Consider the following 18,238-nt stretch of genomic DNA (forward strand, 5'->3'; position numbering starts at 1 on the left):
TTTATTTCAGGGGGGGGGAAACCTTTATTTTGAAATTAGACTTGTGATCTGATACATCTTTCATTGTAATGGTTTCCAGTTAAAAACATGAAGATAACCCTTCTGTACCAGTTAAAATGCTGCAGTTGTGCCATGACTCCCCAAGGTGTTGCATGATACGTAGGGCAAGACTGCAGAGCTAAGTGCAAACAAAGATCAAATGCTGTCCATGTGTGGACGATGACCAATCACAGTGTTAGCACCTGCTCAAGGCCCACCTGTCAGAAGGGGAAGGAACCTTGATAAGGAGTGGAATGGTACGCTTGGTATGTAAGTGTGAGGGGATTAACAGCAGGTGTTAACCAGGACCACATTAGAGAAGATATCTTTGCGGATGTGTGTGTTGGCCGGGCACGTGTCGCCCCCACCCCCTTCTTCGCTGTGGTTGGATACTCCGCCCCCAGGCACTAAGGCCACGCCCACCAGTCTACTGTGTTTGAGCATCATAATTGGCCCCGCCAGCCTTCTTCAGCTCTTCTCGGAGGTAGTCCTCCTCCAGTTCACGTGGATCGCTGACCATGAACTCTTTGGCGAAGTTCTGAGGAACAGCATAGAGGAAATAAGTAAACTAGTATTTGTGTGGGCTGAAATAAAAGGCAAACACACGGGGAATTTCCCCGCAAGGCACACACTGTACACACACTTTGTAGTTTTGGTGACATTATTGGTTACAGCAAGTATGAGTCCTGTACTAGAGAGGGGGGGTGAGATGACAAAAGATTCATCAGGAACAAAGCTAGGTGTGTGTATGTGTGTGTGTTTGTGTATGTGTGCGCGTGTACGAGACACACACCTGTATGACCTCTTTGACCAGCGTCTTGTCGGTGCTGATCTTGGCCCGCTGCAGGCCGCTCACGTTCTCCCCGATCCAGGTGATCAGCGTGAACTTCGCTCTCTTGCTCATGGCATCACCCGTCGTGATCCGCACAAAACCAAACAGGCGGACATCATCTATGGAAGTGGCCCGAGACAGCTGTCAATCATGCAGGGGGGGGGGGGGGGGGGCAGGATGTGCGCGTATGCGAGTGAAAGTGCCGGCAAATGAGACGTGTGCCTGTCCTGCTGCCTTGGCAAAGCATGAACATGTGATTTCTGATACATGCAAAGCCCTGCCTGGAAGGGAAATGGGGTGAGTGTCCAGTCAATAGCATTGTAGGTCCAGGTCTGCAATGTGATTGGCCAGTTCAGTTTAGGTCCACCCTATCGTGTGTATTTACACCGAGGCACGCATGTAGACAACTGAAGGGCTGTTGGCTGATCTTCACCACTGTTCATCCAGGTGGGCTCTGGATGATCAGGATGATGTTGAGGTGAGCGAAGTTACTGTTATGTCAGCCAGTTTTAGAAAATTATTACTAATGCATACAAATCTGCATTTTCTCACACACATCTGAGAGTGAGCAATAACCAGTATACACTGAATCACCAGCTACTACCCTATCCTACCTGAGGCTTCAAAGGCTGTTAGCGTATTGAGTTTCTCTAGATGAGCCCACCCTCAGAAACTGGGGGGGCCTCAGCCGTTCACAAACCATAAACCCAGTCGGCCCTCACTCGTGACTTTCAAGCCGAGAGCTGGTTCAGCTCAACTAACCATAAAGCAGAACTTTGAACTGTAGGGAAAGAAAAGGCGGCACCTTCTAGAGCCTGACTGAACCAGGAAATAAACCCAGGCTCCAGTGGTGACACAGCACAACGTTTCCTGATCTCACTTCCTGTCACTTTTTGGCTCTACAGAGACCAGAAATCCAGCTCATTCACCAGTTAACAGACCAACCACTCTTGACTTAAGACTACAACATGTTTCCGGATTAACAGATCGTGTGTTAAACAGCAGAAGTTGTGGTATAGGCTGTGAAAGCAGTGTTACTGTTCAGCACAAACAGTGTAGCGCCAGAGGCCTTTTGGGCGAGTTTCCTACTTCAACAATGTTATCTGCAAAGCACTTTGTGATGGCGTATCGCACACATGAAGTACATTGGACACAGCTCTGATATCGGAGCTTAAGCCGACCTCAGAGACCACAATGCCCTGGAGACCCTGTCAAAATACCCCACCACATCTCTACACGCCTGGGAATTCAGCTGATGTCTGGTACTTCGTTGTCTCTCGGTGCTCAGACAAAGGCCTGTTTTGAGCTGTTGGGTGGGTGAGGCTACACCCTCTTCTGGAGAAGCCTAGCAAGTATTCAAAAACATCCAAATCCTTGCTACTGCCTCAGGGTATAAATGAATGTGTTTTCATAAAATGTGCATTCTTCAGAAATCAAACAATTTTTTATGTATTATATTTTAAAAAAATCCAGAAACACACACACGTTGATAGAGTTAAAACTAAACATTACACCAAGAAACTAGTTAAAGCGCCTTAAACTGAGAGACTTCCGAGTTTCGGGGAGCCCGGATGCGTTATGCACGCTTCAGCCACCGAGCACCGCATACCGCAGCGGGCTTACACTGCCGGGTCAAACTGCCAAGAGACTCGCAAGGTTTATCGAAGCTCTGGAGCCAGCGGAGACTGAGGGTGACGATACACAGAACAACATCCCGAGCAATGTGGCTCGGGCACTTTACCATTGATACTAGGCAATACATTTTTCTGGAAAAACTCTGATCTGCAGCTAACAACTTTTCGCGATCGTCTACATGCAGATAAGCTGCCCTTTGACTCACCTACAGGTAGCAGGTGTCCAGCAATACACTGCCCTGTATATCATCGCCTTAACACTTAACTCCGTTCCAAAACAAACTCTCTCAGCTACCATTTGCAGACCCACCAGTGGAGGTTTCGCTCCAGCGGGCCTCGGACCTGCTGAAGATGCGGGTTTTTGCAGCGGACCGGCGGACTTACCTGTGCACTGCTGCTTAAACTCGCTGTAATCGGACCCGTGACCTGCAGGCACGATCATGGAACCGTCGTACTTAAAGGAAGCCCTTAAATGACATGACAAATCGAATAATGAAATGCACAGAAATAAATGACAATTAAGCAGTGAAAACTAGAGATAACCCCCCAAGATCAGGCAGCCTGCGATATAGCGTTTACAGGAGGCTGAGCGCAAAGGCGACAAAGTTTTCAGCAAAAATACAAGTGACGGGTTTTGAATTATGAATGAAAGCTGTAAGAAACAAGGCAAATTGATGCTTGCCTTACAAATTCACACCCACATCAAGATGGGGTAAATGACCGTGAAAGAAAAACTCACCAGCAAATGCCACTGTTATCGTCTCTGACCAAATTGTAAGCTTCCCTGCAGGCTTCTTTGTCCACTCGTGTTGCCATGTTTTCTAAATGAGATGGAAAGGCAGAAACCAGCAGAAGTTCAGGGTGTGAGAGGAGTCCTGGATCCGGACGGGTCAGAGCGAGTTGGGCGAAGGTAGATACTATGTGCTCCCCCAGAGCTATATGTGCAACACTACTGCCCTCCCCCTGAGAAAAGCGGTTGTTCGCACCGGCAACTCCTGGGCGGTGCACATCTTCCTGAGTCAGGGCGCCTCCTAACGGCAAGCCGGGGGATAAAGCTCTAACTTTTAAAGACGTTCCTTGTCTAAGTTTGGGTTTCACTGGACTTGTCTGCCATCCTTCGGCGTACGTTTGAAATGCAGGCTTCGTGTGTTGATAGCGGATTGTGCAAAGTGAAAGATCAGGCGCAGCCTCTGCTAATGATCTCCCTCCTGTGTAATTTATCCTGTTGGCATCCATGTACTCGGAGCCGTAACAACAGCCCAGTTAAAGGACTCATCAATCCAGGTTTAAATATTTTACAAGTGAATATTTAATGATAATGTAACGCATTTATTTAAGAGCCGTCCCCCACCCTTCTCCACATTTCGACTAGTATTTCTGCACTTTTTAATGCGAATAGATGTGCCGCTGACTCAGGGAAACCCTATCTCTGGTGCTTTGTTTTAGCCTACTTTGATATAACCGATTTGATTTGTTTCGATTAGTCTCGAAATTGTGGTTAAACTGAAGGGTAATTTATTAAATACATCATTATTTTATTCTTTGCGCATGTAATTCTTACGCAAAAATTATGACGTCGTATGACCGTTGCATTAACTGCCACGCGCTATATTGGTGTTAGCATTAGCAGGGGTGTCGCTAGAGGTTTTGGGCCCCAGGGAAGCATATCATTCTGGACCCCCCACAACCTAGACAAATCCAATTGCACTGTCAGAAAAATGGGCACAGCCCTGATACAGTTTTGTTCCCTATATTAAACAACATAAATGTACCACAGGGTCACGTTTGATTCAAATTCAAAGTTTCCTAGTCATCCAGGACACTTTTTCAGAATTTACTTTCTTTTACATTATTCAAGTTCCACTTCACCTGAAGTGTCAGAGAATTTTCTTTGTGGTTTGAGTACTTTGGTGTGCTGGTCATGAACAGCAATTCAGTCATACTGAAATAGCTGCAGGTACGCTGTCAGAATAAAAGCAATTTGTACCTTTGCTTGTCACTGGGCCTGTACCCTCAAGGGTCTTCCAATTGTAACCTATATCTGTAAGTACTTGTACCTTTTTAAATACAGAAATGAACTCCGAGGAGCATTTCTATACCATTTGGAGTACATTAGTGCCGTTATTATCTTGGGGATGTTCCTCACAGTCTATTCCTATACCTTAAGGTAGGGTACAACTGGCAGACCCTTGAGGGTACAACCCCAGTAACAAGTAATTGTACCTTCAAAGGAACAAATTTGTACTTTTTTTCTGACTGAATGTTCCAAATTAATTAGGTCCCCTATCACTAATGCCCCCCCCCCCCCCCTTTACAGCACCTCTGATCTTTAATGCACAGTATTAGTTTAATGAATTACTACACTAATATTAAGTATTCGTCAATCTACCCATAATCACTCACCCCATGCTGGAGACAGGGCACACCGTGGGCCCGCACACTCGAACAATGTGGGCATTTAAGAAAAACCAGTTCAAACCATTTCACGATTCGGTGGGAGAAAACCAGAGTACCTCGCGGAATGGTTTTTTACATAAATTAATCCCAACATCTTCAGGGTCCAAAGCAAAATTTAATTAAGATACGTGTTTTTTTTATCATCTTCCCCGAGTTCTACCCATTAAGCTGGTAAGGTTATTAGAATCAAAGCCCAGGGTACTAGTTCGGTTGTCATCGTTTTACTTATTATAGTTGGATGGTTTTGATGTCGACTTAATTCAGTCATGTATGGCTTTAATCGACATTAGAAGCACTCCATTTCTGCAGTTAAAACGGCGATCTCACAAAGTTGAACATATCGTCTCAATGTTTATTTACAGATAAAAAATATAAAACATAAAACAAAGCAATTAACATTTTTATAAAGGTTTACATCCATATGTAAACTTACTTTTGTTTAAGTTCGCCAGATTTTCGTTAATGTCACCAGTTAATCCGGATTTGTGTTATCGCCCCTTATCGGCGCGCTGACACATTTCCCCAACCCTGCCCGGAAAGAAACTCCCACTCCGCTAATTACGCTACTGTAATGCTTCCCAACACGCAGCGGCAGCACTGAAACGTCGTGCGTGTGCTGTTAAGATGAAAAATACACAATCACCATGTATCGTGTTTGATGCACCCACTAAACTATCCTGAGGGGTTTATATTATAAAGTTATAACACTAACATTCCTTGATAAAGATTTTTACACAATTAGTTTTACCTGTATTTTTTTGGCCTTTTAAAAGTGGAACCATTAATATTCTGCAGGACACCCTATATATAATGTAACTTCATTTCCATTTCTGCTGTCCAGTTGCAGGACTTTTCAGTTATGCCATACAGACACTGTACTGTACAGCCATATTTTAAATGTTATATGTTTCATTATAAAAGAACGGAATGCCGCAAAAATAAATACATTTCATGACACATTGATATGGCACTTTTTTAAAGTTACAGTGTTCCTATGAACTTAGGCTGCTCAACCAGCAGAACAACTCTATGGAGTTTGGCGAGTAATGACTTAAAAATCTTTAGAATTCCAAAACATTGTCAGAAATACTGGTTCTTATCATTATCGTCTGTGTGCGTTTTTTGTACTGTCGATCATCTCCTTGCTTATTCCTACCCAGTTTAGGAATTTTCATCTGTTTTTGTCTGTGTGTTTCATTGGTACAGTCAAGGTTGCAAAATTCTGTGAATTTTCCATTAATTCCAATATATTCCCAGTAATTCCCACTGAAAGTTTCCGACTAGGAATATTTCTAAAGTTCGCCTGCTAAACTTCCCATAGGATGGAAAGTTTCTGGAAATTCACCACCCATTAGCAACTCTACGATCCAGTAACTCTAATCTTAGTGTTTAACTAATTCGCCATGTATGATGTTCTGAGAATACCCCTCCAGTGAAGATTGCACAAGGCGAGAGGAATGGCAAGAAAATCAGACAAGTAGGAATACCAGTGGGGGACAGAGCTGGAATGTGAACTGGAATGTGAACTGAAATGGGCAGCAGAATCTGAGTGGAAATGTGAGACATGAAAAGGAACATGGAACATGGACAGAGCTCAGGATCCCGGGCTGCCGCAGGACCCCCAGAGAGGTGGTGGGACAGCTGCTGACCCAGCATGCATTGGTGAGACTGGCTACAGACAGCATGATCCCTCTCAGAGCCTCTCAAAGATCCTGGGGAACGACATTCAAGAGCTTCTGACCAAACACCGTGGAGTAAACTGTACAAAGAGAAGTAGAAACAGCATATTACACACACACACACACACACACACACACACACACACACACACCAATGGCTAAGGGGACACTCACTTATGGCCTGCTGGAGCCACTTGGGTTTGTTGCGCCAGACGACACCGAGAAGGTAGACGGGGATGCCTGTGATGATGACAATGACTGCGAGGCCACATTCTACAGGCGTCTTCCAAAAGGATACCACGACGAGGAATAAGCAGGCCAACACAAAGCTCACCGGCAGCAGAAGGTTCACCTGCCCAAAGATACCGCGGTTACTGTGGTAGGACAGCACTGAAGGCCACAGTGCAGTAGATAAGTTAAGAGGCTGTTTGGTAAAGCTGCCTGTTCCAGGGAAACCCTAACTGGACATGTAATGGATATCCTTTTCCTCTAAAGAGCTCGGTAGGCTAGTGCTTCTTCTGCTATTCTCCAACAAAGCACTGGTTTGTTTTGAATCAGCACTCCGTATAAAACTGAGACCATATTTCTGCAATAGAGTGCTATGATGGGTTATTGGTCACCTCTATGAGGTGTCTAAGTCCAAGCTAGGCCATCCCCTGCTTCCCCCCCAACCAACCAGAAAACAGCCACTCCCAGTGCATGATGGGCGCTGGAATCACATTCACCTTGATTGGCCGATCTAACTCAGGCTTTCTGTAACGCAGCCACATCATGCCAGCGATTGCCATGGCAATCCAGACCCAATTTAAGAAGCTGAAGAAGTTGATGACGGAGACGATGTCGTTGCAGAAGGCATAGAGCAGCGTCATAACACACTGTATGGGGAAAAATGCCTCCTGTAAGTAATGATACACACACACACACACCTAGTTGCACACAACCAATGAAGCGGATGTCGGAATATAGATGCATACAGTGAAGATCAAAGATGGCAGAGGGGTCAGCAGAGAGAGCTGGATCATGGACAGCAAACTGGGCAGATGACCTTCACGGGCACCTACAAAAAAAAGCCTGCAGAGAAACCAAAGGGTCAGTCAGAGATCACCAAGCATCCCTACTAGTCAAGTGTTCCAGTCAACAAGGACTGAGAGGAGACAATGAGCAAAGATGTGTTGAAGGGAGCGTGCTAAGATAGCATCTCTGATGGTCTATCAGCCAATCGCTGACGCCAGTTAGCTGAGCCACACGTGTTTTTTAAACCATCAAGTGACATTTTTGGAAAAGAACAGGTAAAAAAAAATACCTTTCAAGTGCAAGAATATTTAAAAATTTTGTTTGCATGGACTAAGGAATCCAATAAAAGTCAGTGACTCTATGTGTCAGTCTAAACATACCTGGAGGAGGTGAAGAGCGACCCGTTAACAGAGCCAAAGCATGACAGACCCACAAACACGGGGATCACCCAGGCCATCAGACCCAGGAGCCGATTCCCGAAGTCCTGTAGGGTAAGGAGAGGTCTCAGGGCGTTGGCCGGTCAGCGGCCGGTCTTCCACATCAGTGTGCACTTGACCTGTAACTCACCACAGCAACAGCCTCAGACTGCATCATCTCTTCTGGGGTGAGCGTGGTGAAATAGGCCAGGTTGGTGAGCACGTAGACAATGGTCACAAGAGGCAGAGAGATCACGATGGCCCGTGGAAGGTTCCTGGAGAGAGGAGAAGGAATTGGCTCACTCGCGCCACCTGTTGCTATAGTGATCACGTGAAAAGCTTACAGGTGAAGGTGAACCACAAAAGGTAGGGAAGACTGCAGCTGAGAGAAGGTGCCCAGAACGGAGCTCTCTCATGCATGCCACACATCATTAGCCCGGAGGAGCACGACACTCACTTGTAAGGCTCGATCATTTCTTCTGTGACTAAATTCAAATAATTCCTGCAAGGGAACAAAAATGAGATATGTGAGCTGGATGAGAGTAAAGAATCTGGTCAGAATGTAATGATCTACGTCCTAATGAGTCAATATTATCCCAGTCAGTTACACTAATAGCTACAGACAGATCCTTTATAAAAGGGTTTCTCAAACGCCAGTGAACATGTTTTGGTCCGTAATGGGTGACCCGATTACCAGACTTGGCATGCCACTAAAAGCCAGGCAAGGTTGAGAATTCCTGCTCCGTAAGGAGCCAAAACCACACTGAACACAATATGGACCTGTCTCTCTAACCCATACCACTGAAGTGGTATGGGTTAGGTGCCCCTAACTTTACACTGTAACTGTAGGAGTCCATGTTTCTACTCTGCTGTACTTACCAGCCACCATATGCGAAAAGGCCGTTATAGAAAGCCAAGCCAATATCCCCAACGTCCCAATTGGTCCCTTTAAATGACTTCTGTAAGCTGAGGCCTTGAGTTTCACCTGAGAGAGTAAGAAAGCATGGTTTTCACCCATGAACCTGCAACCCATAGAGCAGTACTTGGGTTCGGCTACACCTGGCTCTATCGATTGTGCAACTGAGTTGTGTGCTGCTTTGTAGCCGAGTTGTGTGCTGCTTTGTAGCCGAGTTGTGTGCTGCTTTGTAGCCGAGTTGTGTGCTGCTTTGTAGCCGAGTTGTGTGCTGCTTTGTAGCCGAGTTGTGTGCTGCTTTGTAGCCGAGTTGTGTACTGCTTTGTAGCCGAGTTGTGTACTGCTTTGTAGCTGAGTTGTGTGCTGCTTTGTAGCTCGGTTGTGTGCTGCTTTGTAGCTGGGTTGTGTGCTGCCTTGTAGCTGAGTTGTGTATTGCCTTATATGTTCTGTTTGGAGCTTGGTTCAGTCCTGTTTGTGTTTAGCTGAGCAAAAAAGAATCACAAACACAGTTAAATTGCAAGTCCTCCACTGAAAAAAAAATTAAAACAGCTGTCGTTTGTTCAATGTGCTTTTCCCTCATTCCAATGGATGAAAATGATTAGTTCGTTCATTTAAATGTAACTGTCTTGTGTTTATGAACCTATTTTTTTACAGGTTAAACTATTAACCTGTAATAAATTATTTATATTGAAGCAACGTCAAATATTTCATGTGAGCAAGTACTATTTTTTTAAAGTTGTTTCGCCATTTCGAGCATTTTTTCTTTTCAGTGTGCCCTGACAGATGTGGCAGACTGACAAATATTGACGGTATGCATGCAGGACGTAGAGAGTCTCTCTCTGGCTGGTATGAGCGCCTCACCTTTGGCGATCTGGATAAAGCCAAGGATGATCACAATGCTCAGAGCCAGCAGCTTGGACCCCGTGAAGATGTTCTGGACCATCGTTGCTGCTTTTACACTACAGCAGTTAACAGCAGTCAGCAGCACTGAGTGAGAGAGAGATACATTACCACTCTGAGCCATGTTGTGCAAATATGCATTGCCACAGTACCTGACGTGACACAGTACACCTATTACCCGGCTCAAATGCAATGTTTGCCCAAAGTAAGAATAAATATGATATTAGTTAACTAAAACGACGCTATAACAGTATTTAAACAGCCCGCCGCGCGGCTTCAGTACAGCTGATGAAACACCAGGAAGCATTTCACCAGCCCGTCAGACACGTGCGAAGGATTAAAGCAGCATGTAAGATTCTTACAACTTTAAACCAGCTAAAAATGAATGAAAAGTGCTCAGCTCATGTAGTTGATGTGTGAGTTTGCCCTCTCGGAAACTTACAGATACACAAGCAAGCGACGAGCTTGGCCGCCTGTCCGGGGACCGAGCAGCCGGGGAAGAGGGGCTTCAGGAGGTAGGTAGCAAACGTATAGGCGACGATGTACTGCGTGGACGGCCTGATGACCAGCAGCTCGATCCACAATTTCAAGAAAGCCAGACAGGGACCGTACACCTCCAGAATGTAAGCGTAATCTCCTCCCGACTTGGAGATGGTGGTGCCGAGCTCGGCAAAACAGAGAGCGCCCACCATGGAGAACAAGCCGCACACGGTCCATATGATCAGTGACATCCCAGGCGAACCGACTTCTTTCACCACCTCGGTCGGGGTCAAGAATATGCCCGAGCCGATGATGGTGCCCACGATAATGGCCACGCCGTTGACCAGGGTGATGGTCCTCTTCAGGACCACCGTATCCTCCGAAAACGACTCAGTGGACGGCGTTCCCTGCTTCGTCACACTCGGCTGTATTGCCTGCCCATTTTCATGTCTCTCAGGAGGCAACATTTTCTCCAGGGTTCCCCTCTCCTCCTCTCCGCGGTCTGCCGACAGGTGATTACTCCGTTTCTTTAACTTCGGCATAGTTTCATTCGGCTTTAGCGAGGTTTTGTAGAGAGTCCGTGGTTAGATCGTCCCGCTACGGGCATCAAATGAATCTTTAAGTCGACGTTAAACCTTAACATGTAGTCTGAGGGATAGTCGCTGTGATTCTCCTACAGGGTGCACGGCTCCCCCAACCTTTCCAAAGTTTGTCGTCTGCTTGAATGAAGCGCTGGTCGGGGTCCACGGTGAAGAAAAGGCGTCACACACTCCCTTTAGCGCCATCTAGCGTTACTCTAAATCTGACGCAACACTGTAAAATATCATAAAAGATAACACTTTTATTAACTTATTGACACAATCATGTATGGGGTCACAGGAGTGCATTAAAAAGGATAAATCTGTAAAAGAATAGCAACATAACGTTGAGTAAGAAAGTAATAATTTTCTCATTCTTTTATTTGTATTATATTTTCTTACTCCATATTTATACATTTATTGTTTTCATGGCAATCCTATGACTCGATAGCAGATGGTACAAGTGACATATATCCATCCATCCATTTTCCAAACCGCTTTTCCTACTGGGTTGCGGGGGGTCCGGAGCCTATCCCGGAAGCAACGGGCACGAGGCAGGGAACAACCCAGGATGGGGAGCCAGCCCATCGCAGGGCACACTCGCACATTCTGGATAAAAATACAACAGTTTATTAAAAACAACTTTTTAAAAAATTATATAGTGATTGGCCTATTTGATGTATTTATTTATTTTAAAGGTTGTAATTTGATGCTAAACAATCTATATGTTATTAATTTACTTTTGTTGTTAGGAAAATTTCATATACACAATACAAAGTGGGCAAAAACCAAACCAAACTTCACGTATTTTCTGGTGGAATTTACGCAACAGGTAGGTGCTATTCAACAGTGTGGAAAAAAAAGCACAGAAAATACATATCGATTGGTATCCTTCCATGTGCATGGAATGCCACAGCCCAGACCGGATTGAGGCGTTACTGACGGTAAAATGTGACGAGTCCTTTCCGTAATCAGCCGGGGTCATGGCCCCGCCCCGGCGCGCCAAACACTTACTGCGTTGAAAAGAAAATTAAATTAAAAGAAACACTTGAATTCAAAGGTTGTCAAAAGTGGACACTATAACTTCTTGAGATCTAGGGGAAGGTTTTCTCTCTTTTTTTTTGGTTAATTTAGTGTTGGGATGGTGAAGAGTTTCTGTAGCGTTTTTTGTACTGTATTTCATAGATCAGTGTGGTCGTTCTGTAACCCTCCACATGCAAAACAGTTCTAAAAATGTAAATTACAAATTACAGTGATACTGCATTGCTGTATTTTTGGTTCCCACAGCACATGATTTTATTGCCATTTTGCTGTTTGTGTCTCACACGGTGCTGTGACTTATTCCTTTTGTTTTTGAACCGCGTCTTCGGATCCGGAAACTGCGAGTGCTTTCTCTTCCCATTGATCTTTACATACGGTAATATAAAGCCTTGCAATGGTGAAATTGGTGTCTTTGACGTGAATAAGTGTCAGTTTGCTAATGAAAAATAATCAGTCGGTGACAATGAGAAAGTGGGGAAACAACCCATTCAGAATTATGGAGCTCAGAGGAAGACTTACACTGACATTCTGACAATATGTCGAAGCATTTTGATTCTAATGGTTAAAATGATACTTAAGGTGCTTTTCAAATACAGAGGACCTTCACCAGGGTAGGGGTGGGTGGAGGGGATTACTCTGCCCTGCAGACTAGGTCAGTATGATATACCAAAGAGGTATAAGGTAACATTTCGTTTGGAAGCCCAAAATTCCATGCTAGACCACTACTGGTACCACTGGACTTTGAGTACAAGGACAGGAGAGTGAATGTCACCAAACAGCTATGAAACGTAAACTAAATGGAAAGGGAGACAATGTTAGCGTATATTTCATACAGTTCTCATTCAAAACATCATTCGTCAGCATTTAAAAACAAACAGAAAAAGCTTGTTTTCCAAAAATAAAACAATTAAATTGTTATGGAAACACTAGAATGACTGTCTCTCAGTTGCTTTGTCCATACTGTAACAACTAGTGACATTTCAATCTCCATTCTTGACCTTTGACCTCTTGCTTGACACCTGCTCCTTAAAAGATAGTTAACACTGTGAGGCCCCTCCCTATTTTTCAATTGCAGGGGGGGTCAATGGACACCCCTAGCATGTGATAGCTCCTGCAGGAACGGGGAGAATGAGGAGCGGACGCTGCGACCCCTCAGGGGCTGCTGGCTACGGAAGTTGTTGACCATACTCTTCTGCATGTCCTCATCCGCTGAGGTGAACAATAGGCTCCTAAACACTGCCAACTGGAGAACGGGAAGGAGATAAAGAGGAGAGTCAGACAAAAATGCAACGTGTATGGTCGCATGGAGCAGCGGGGCAGGGCACATGCTGGGCCCACCTGGTCATGGCTGACTTCTATAGGATCCTTCATGATGATCCAGGAGACCACCTCACTCAAAGGGGGTGTGGTCAGGGACCCTGCATAAGTCCAGTAGTCTCCCGTGTTCTCAGGAAGGAGGCAGCCAGGGTCAAATCCGGAGAAGTTCACGACGCTATCCTAGGAAACCGACATCCCAGTTGATGTGCTCACATCTTCGTGCGGAAGTGTGTTGTTTCAGTTTATGAACTCGGCTTCAAGCCATTTCAGAAAAGTCATCCATACGTTCAACCCTCAGTTATAATGTACAAATGCGTAGGTAAGCGTCTCATTGTACTCAGAACATGTACTAGTGCAAATGACAATAAACCTTTAGAATCCTTTGTCGAAAACTTTAAATATTCTCCAGAGATAGATAAATTTTTTTATTTAACTCCCAGCCTGAAAGCCCCATATGCTTGTTCAGGTACACAAACACATCTAATGCCAACATGAAGAAAGCCACCTGATTCCTGATTAACATAATGCAAGAGTTAAGACAGCCTGTGCTCTTATCTTATCTTAGCTCACCTTGTGCCGGATAGCCGGCAGGGCGTCCACCAATCTCTGCAGACCCTGGTGTCTTTGTCCAACCTGGGAGAAGATCAGGAGCTTAAACTCTGTCCATGCGAAGCCTCTATCTGCCAAGCCGTCCATCTGCTAAGAGTGTGTCCATGCGCCATGTCCCACTCCCCGTCCTTCCCATCGCCTGCCATGGTGTAGGTGTGACATGTTTGCAGGACAGGCACGTACCTTCAGGAAGACTCCGATTACGGCCAGTCCATTCTCCTCTGTGACTGCGTCCTTGAAAAGACTGAACTTATCAGAGTTCCAGTGGACCAGGTGTAGCTGCAGGCGGACAGAGAATAAGAAGAGTAACAATGAGGCAGGCAGAATGACAGCAGAAAAGGGTGCTTTCACGCCTTCATGATATCAGGACTTACAGTTCAGGTTCCCGCCCTCCTCCCAGTTATCCTGCTTTAGTAATCTGACACCAGACAGAGTGTGGAATCTGAATCCTTTGAAACCAGGATTATATATTTCACTGTATTCAGTTAAAAAAGATCAAACTCAGAGGCTTGGGTGCAGGGACAAGCTTTGTGGTCTGCTGGTGCTTTTAATGCAGCTGCTCTATAATTACTAACAGCGCAGATTCTTACAGAAATAGCTCCAGTTCAGAAGAGTCACATGATTTAACCCCTTCCACCCACGCTCGTTTACTTTACTGTATATCCAAGTGCCAGTGATCCGCCCTGGACATCAGGGCCAGAGGACCAGCAGGGGGCACTGGTGCACACACGAACACACTGGTTTCACGCAAACACACAGTTCTCTTGTGAACACACACACTCTTTCCCCGTACCTCAGCTGGGTACAGGTACCGATCCACACTGTGCTCTGAGCCCCAGGCGTTGTTCTCCCCCCAGTGAAAGTGAAACTGACAGAGGCGGTATTGATCCGAAAGCGGCCCACCGCTGAGAGCTGGACACACATTAAGGCGTACAAAAAAAACATACATCACTCAATCAGTCATATAAACGGTGCACTAAGAACACAATGACAAACACGCACCAACTACAGATATAAGAACCATAGATATGTGCACATATCCATATATAGAAAGAAACTCCAGATTAACAGAAAACGAACGAATTCGATTTAACACGGAATCTTACTTGACGTGTCAGTGGTGTCATCGTACTCCACAAGGAAGGAATAGCCGTTATTGTATATTTTCCGACAGGTTTGCGGATTGTAATTGACAGATAGGCGCGGCAAGCGGGGGTCGTACACGCTCTTCTGCACGGCGATGTCTATAGGAGACTGGCGCTGGCCTCCGGGGATGGAGAGGGGGCTCCGCCACATGGGGTGCGCTGTGGAGAGAACACAGGCAAGCATTGATGCAGCTTTCCATGAGAGAGAGAAAACTTCCAAGTGAAACTCTGAAACGTACTTTTCGATGCATGTGCCGCCGCGTCCATCACTGAAAAATGTGAAAATGAAACATAAACCCTAAAGTACTGCGAAAAAGAAGTAAAAAAGAAAAAGAACACTGCAGACCAGTTTCAGTGTATCTGCTAGGTCTCGTGAAAAGGAAAAGGGAAAAAAGTGCACTTCCTAGTGTGGGCAGAAAAAGGAAATTACATGTGTGAAGGACTCGATCCTATAGTATAGCTTCGGCAGCGGGGGGAGCAACTGGACACTCCTCCGTTGGACAGAGAGACTCAGGTAACTCCCGAAACGTTATAATAACGTTAACATTAGACCTACCGGACCATTAAAACCAAATTCTAAAATAACCCGGTTATGCATAATGCATGCAGTGTGCTCCAGCTTGCATGATTATTTAATAGCATATACAAATCTCGAAACTTTAAACTTTTAAAGCGGTTAAAGTGATCTGTTCAGTGAAATTACAAAGTAAATATAGCGTTAACCTACGTGAAACATTTCAACGAACCTTGTTTTGGGAACGTATGTTTTGTACCATTGAACAAAACCCCGATTTGTGAGTAGACAGGTTTCGAGTGAGGAGTCGGACTAGGAGCCCCATTCACTCGGCATCAAATGAAGTGCGGACAGACTTCTGACAAACAGCACGTTATTTGACATACTGAGATAAAGAACAAACGTGGTTAAGTATTCACGAACACACCAATCTGATTTTTACATGCTTATAGCCTACATACACCCGAATAAGATAAATATTTAAGTATTTCAGGCTAAAATCATGAACTTTAATGTCAACCGCGCACACAGTTTGTATTATACAGCCATACGGAGTGAGCATCTCCAATCCATCACTTACTCTGCGAAAGCGCAAACGCGCTGGAGCAGGCGGCGAGACTGCACCTTCTGGAGGGGGTGACCCAGGCCTGCGCATGGCCGTGCGTGGAGAGGTGTCTGAGGATGACCCGACCCACGCGTGTCACGGTTATACTGCAGGAGACCATAATGAGCCAGGAATAAGCGTATCACTGTATTTCCAGAAAGAAATTTGTATTTGTAAAAAAAAAAAAAAAAAAAAAAAGATTTGCAGTGGTTAACAGGAGACACAGTGCATGCTTTTCCAGTGGTTAAGTCTCCTGTGCAGGTAAATTCCCAGTGCTGCCCTGTCCCCTCTCTCCGAGGACACTGCACAGGCTTTTCAATGCAGGCAAACACACTGGTATTAAAGCACAGCTCGGCTCCCCGCCTTTAACTCACTTTCCTTATCATTTACGCATTTGAACCAGGCAATATCAAGCAAACAAGCGTAAAATATGACAAATAAAACGTCATGCAGTCTGTTTTGCCCACGGAGAGCTGAACCCAAACACAGCAACAACTGCTTCAGTTTACACATGATGGTTTTGTTAATTTTACAAACTCAGCAGGCGCTCGGAAATACTTCCGATAGCAGGCCTACATTACGTGAAGTCATTTAGACATACATTTACATTTGGATGTTCTCCAACGTAACTCATAAATCAGACGTTCATAGCCTCAACGAACAAACTGAAAAAAGCTGAAAATTAAAAACTGTGTAAATATCCATCCATTCATCTTCCAACCACGGTCAGGGTCTGCAGGGGTGTTTTAAGGTCCTCCTGTCCACCACTGCCATAAGATAACAGGGTTGGCCTCTGACAACTCAAGCAGTCATAAAGGGACCATAAAGGGACTCTGACAGTCAGCGTAACAGGGATGTAGAAAACCCTACGATTAACAGGTATTGCTCATTGATATATGTGATCAGTATTGCTAATCATTGTATTCTATAGCTCGGAGTGATTTTATTTACTGGTCATTTTCTATCAGCATGAAACTATGACGGAGAAGTAATTATATATATCGTAATATTCTGTGAAATAGCCTCAGGGTACTTAAATATACGTTAGAAAAATAAGACAAACTAGATCAGATATCAAAATATCTCACGAGCTGAAAATATAGGATGCCCTTTATCGTACACTATGTGACCAGTTGTTTTGTGAAAGACATTTTGTCATTAAATGATGTGGAATCTTTTACCCTCTGTCATTAGGAGCTCAGGTCAAAGTTCATATGACAACATCTACGTGTTTACAAACTGTTGAGGGTCTTTGAGTTTTTGGACTCTGATCTCACGGACGGGAGAGCCGGTGATGTGTCCAAATAGGAGATCTGCGCATCCAACTTTTAATTCTTTGATCTGTGGCTGCATCAATCACAAGAGAAACTGACTGTAAAAGAAACATGAATACATGAAATTCCCACAGACATTTGCACTTATTTGTGTACTATACCTGTACTGCAAAATAATAATAATAATAATAATAATAAATCCATCAACTCTATATCTTTTGTAATTAGTGATGGTTATGTGTGCTGTTGAATACATTTCTCAGTCATCTCTGTTATGGGTACAACAGATAGCACATTAAATATTTAAGCTTTTAATGGTGAAAGACAATGTCCTTGCTTGGTTGGTTTAGGTGGATGTTATTGTGGACAGCTTATAGACCGGTATACTAACCCCATCCATCTGATTGCAACACCTTAGATACCCAGAACTGACTGCACACCATTCTGTACATTGCGCACACGTATTGCAAGAAAATACATTGCTGTCTTAACTTAAGGCCACCGATATACAGCATCAGTGGCAAGAGTCTGAAGTTGAAAGTCTGAGCCGAGGTAACAGAGATCGTTAGAAAGAAGATCCTGGGCAGAGTTATGACGTTTGAAGCAGGAAAAGTATCAGTTCACTAGCATTGGCACAAATATCACTATTGTTAAAATTTAGTAGACCGTGTGGGTCCGCATTTCGTAACTGAAAATTATGTTAGATCTGGAGTAAGATGCTGTAGGATGAATTTTTGGTAGGTCAGAATCTGACAGCCTATGATACACAGCATTCACAGTATGATACACTTG

At 44.6% G+C, this 18,238-nt stretch overlaps 3 protein-coding genes across 5 annotated transcripts; all 3 read right to left on the reverse strand.

Annotated features, from left to right (window-relative positions):
• On the reverse strand, positions 1-3,480 carry LOC125751382 (coactosin-like protein). Its single transcript, XM_049030095.1, has 4 exons — positions 3,245-3,480; positions 2,890-2,972; positions 833-990; positions 1-577 (listed from the first exon to the last, which is right to left on the reverse strand). The coding sequence occupies exons 1-4, from the start codon at positions 3,319-3,321 to the stop codon at positions 467-469; spliced, it is 429 nt and encodes a 142-aa protein (XP_048886052.1). The 5' UTR covers positions 3,322-3,480; the 3' UTR covers positions 1-466.
• Positions 3,481-5,293: 1,813 nt separating this feature from the next.
• LOC125751380 (large neutral amino acids transporter small subunit 1-like) lies at positions 5,294-12,311 on the reverse strand. Of its 2 annotated transcripts, XM_049030094.1 has the most exons (12): positions 11,345-12,311; positions 11,063-11,177; positions 10,327-10,961; positions 9,846-9,971; positions 8,951-9,056; positions 8,529-8,573; positions 8,223-8,346; positions 8,036-8,139; positions 7,616-7,712; positions 7,367-7,516; positions 6,816-6,993; positions 5,294-6,721 (listed from the first exon to the last, which is right to left on the reverse strand). In XM_049030094.1, the coding sequence occupies exons 3-12, from the start codon at positions 10,904-10,906 to the stop codon at positions 6,666-6,668; spliced, it is 1,566 nt and encodes a 521-aa protein (XP_048886051.1). In that variant the 5' UTR covers positions 10,907-10,961; positions 11,063-11,177; positions 11,345-12,311; the 3' UTR covers positions 5,294-6,665. The 2 variants fall into 2 exon arrangements, with proteins under 2 accessions (XP_048886051.1, XP_048886050.1); XM_049030093.1 differs by having other exon boundaries at positions 10,327-11,177; positions 11,358-12,311.
• A 474-nt stretch (positions 12,312-12,785) lies between these two features.
• On the reverse strand, positions 12,786-16,311 carry LOC125751384 (carbonic anhydrase 5B, mitochondrial-like). Of its 2 annotated transcripts, none has more exons than XM_049030098.1 (7): positions 16,149-16,311; positions 15,016-15,213; positions 14,703-14,821; positions 14,093-14,188; positions 13,871-13,933; positions 13,322-13,480; positions 12,786-13,226 (listed from the first exon to the last, which is right to left on the reverse strand). In XM_049030098.1, exons 1-7 carry the CDS (start codon positions 16,291-16,293, stop codon positions 13,065-13,067), a joined length of 942 nt encoding a protein of 313 aa, XP_048886055.1. In that variant the 5' UTR covers positions 16,294-16,311; the 3' UTR covers positions 12,786-13,064. The 2 variants fall into 2 exon arrangements, with proteins under 2 accessions (XP_048886055.1, XP_048886054.1); XM_049030097.1 differs by lacking the exon at positions 16,149-16,311 and adding an exon at positions 15,294-15,473.
• Between the last annotated feature and the right edge of the window lie 1,927 nt (positions 16,312-18,238).

The sequence above is a fragment of the Brienomyrus brachyistius genome, chromosome 11, assembly GCF_023856365.1.
Source record: "Brienomyrus brachyistius isolate T26 chromosome 11, BBRACH_0.4, whole genome shotgun sequence".
In the NCBI taxonomy this organism is placed as follows: Eukaryota; Metazoa; Chordata; class Actinopteri; order Osteoglossiformes; family Mormyridae; genus Brienomyrus; species Brienomyrus brachyistius.

What these genes read in the sequence shown, in the direction of transcription:
- LOC125751384 (XM_049030098.1), bottom strand. Translation starts at nt 16,293, where the DNA reads ATGGTCTCCTGCAGTATAACCGTGACACGCGTGGGTCGGGTCATCCTC. An exon ending in TGACACCACTGACACGTCAA is followed by an intron (nt 14,822 to 15,015) that starts GTAAGATTCCGT and finishes ATGTGTGTCCAG; the next exon opens with CTCTCAGCGGTGGGCCGCTT. An exon ending in TAATCGGAGTCTTCCTGAAG is followed by an intron (nt 13,934 to 14,092) that starts GTACGTGCCTGT and finishes ATCTTCTCCCAG; the next exon opens with GTTGGACAAAGACACCAGGG.
- LOC125751382 (XM_049030095.1), bottom strand. Translation starts at nt 3,321, where the DNA reads ATGGCAACACGAGTGGACAAAGAAGCCTGCAGGGAAGCTTACAATTTG. An exon ending in GATAACAGTGGCATTTGCTG is followed by an intron (nt 2,973 to 3,244) that starts GTGAGTTTTTCT and finishes ATGTCATTTAAG; the next exon opens with GGCTTCCTTTAAGTACGACG. An exon ending in TGGTCAAAGAGGTCATACAG is followed by an intron (nt 578 to 832) that starts GTGTGTGTCTCG and finishes GCTGTTCCTCAG; the next exon opens with AACTTCGCCAAAGAGTTCAT.
- LOC125751380 (XM_049030093.1), bottom strand. Translation starts at nt 10,906, where the DNA reads ATGCCGAAGTTAAAGAAACGGAGTAATCACCTGTCGGCAGACCGCGGA. An exon ending in AGTCTGAGGCTGTTGCTGTG is followed by an intron (nt 8,140 to 8,222) that starts GTGAGTTACAGG and finishes CTTACCCTACAG; the next exon opens with GACTTCGGGAATCGGCTCCT. An exon ending in GTGGCTCCAGCAGGCCATAA is followed by an intron (nt 6,722 to 6,815) that starts GTGAGTGTCCCC and finishes CTCTTTGTACAG; the next exon opens with TTTACTCCACGGTGTTTGGT.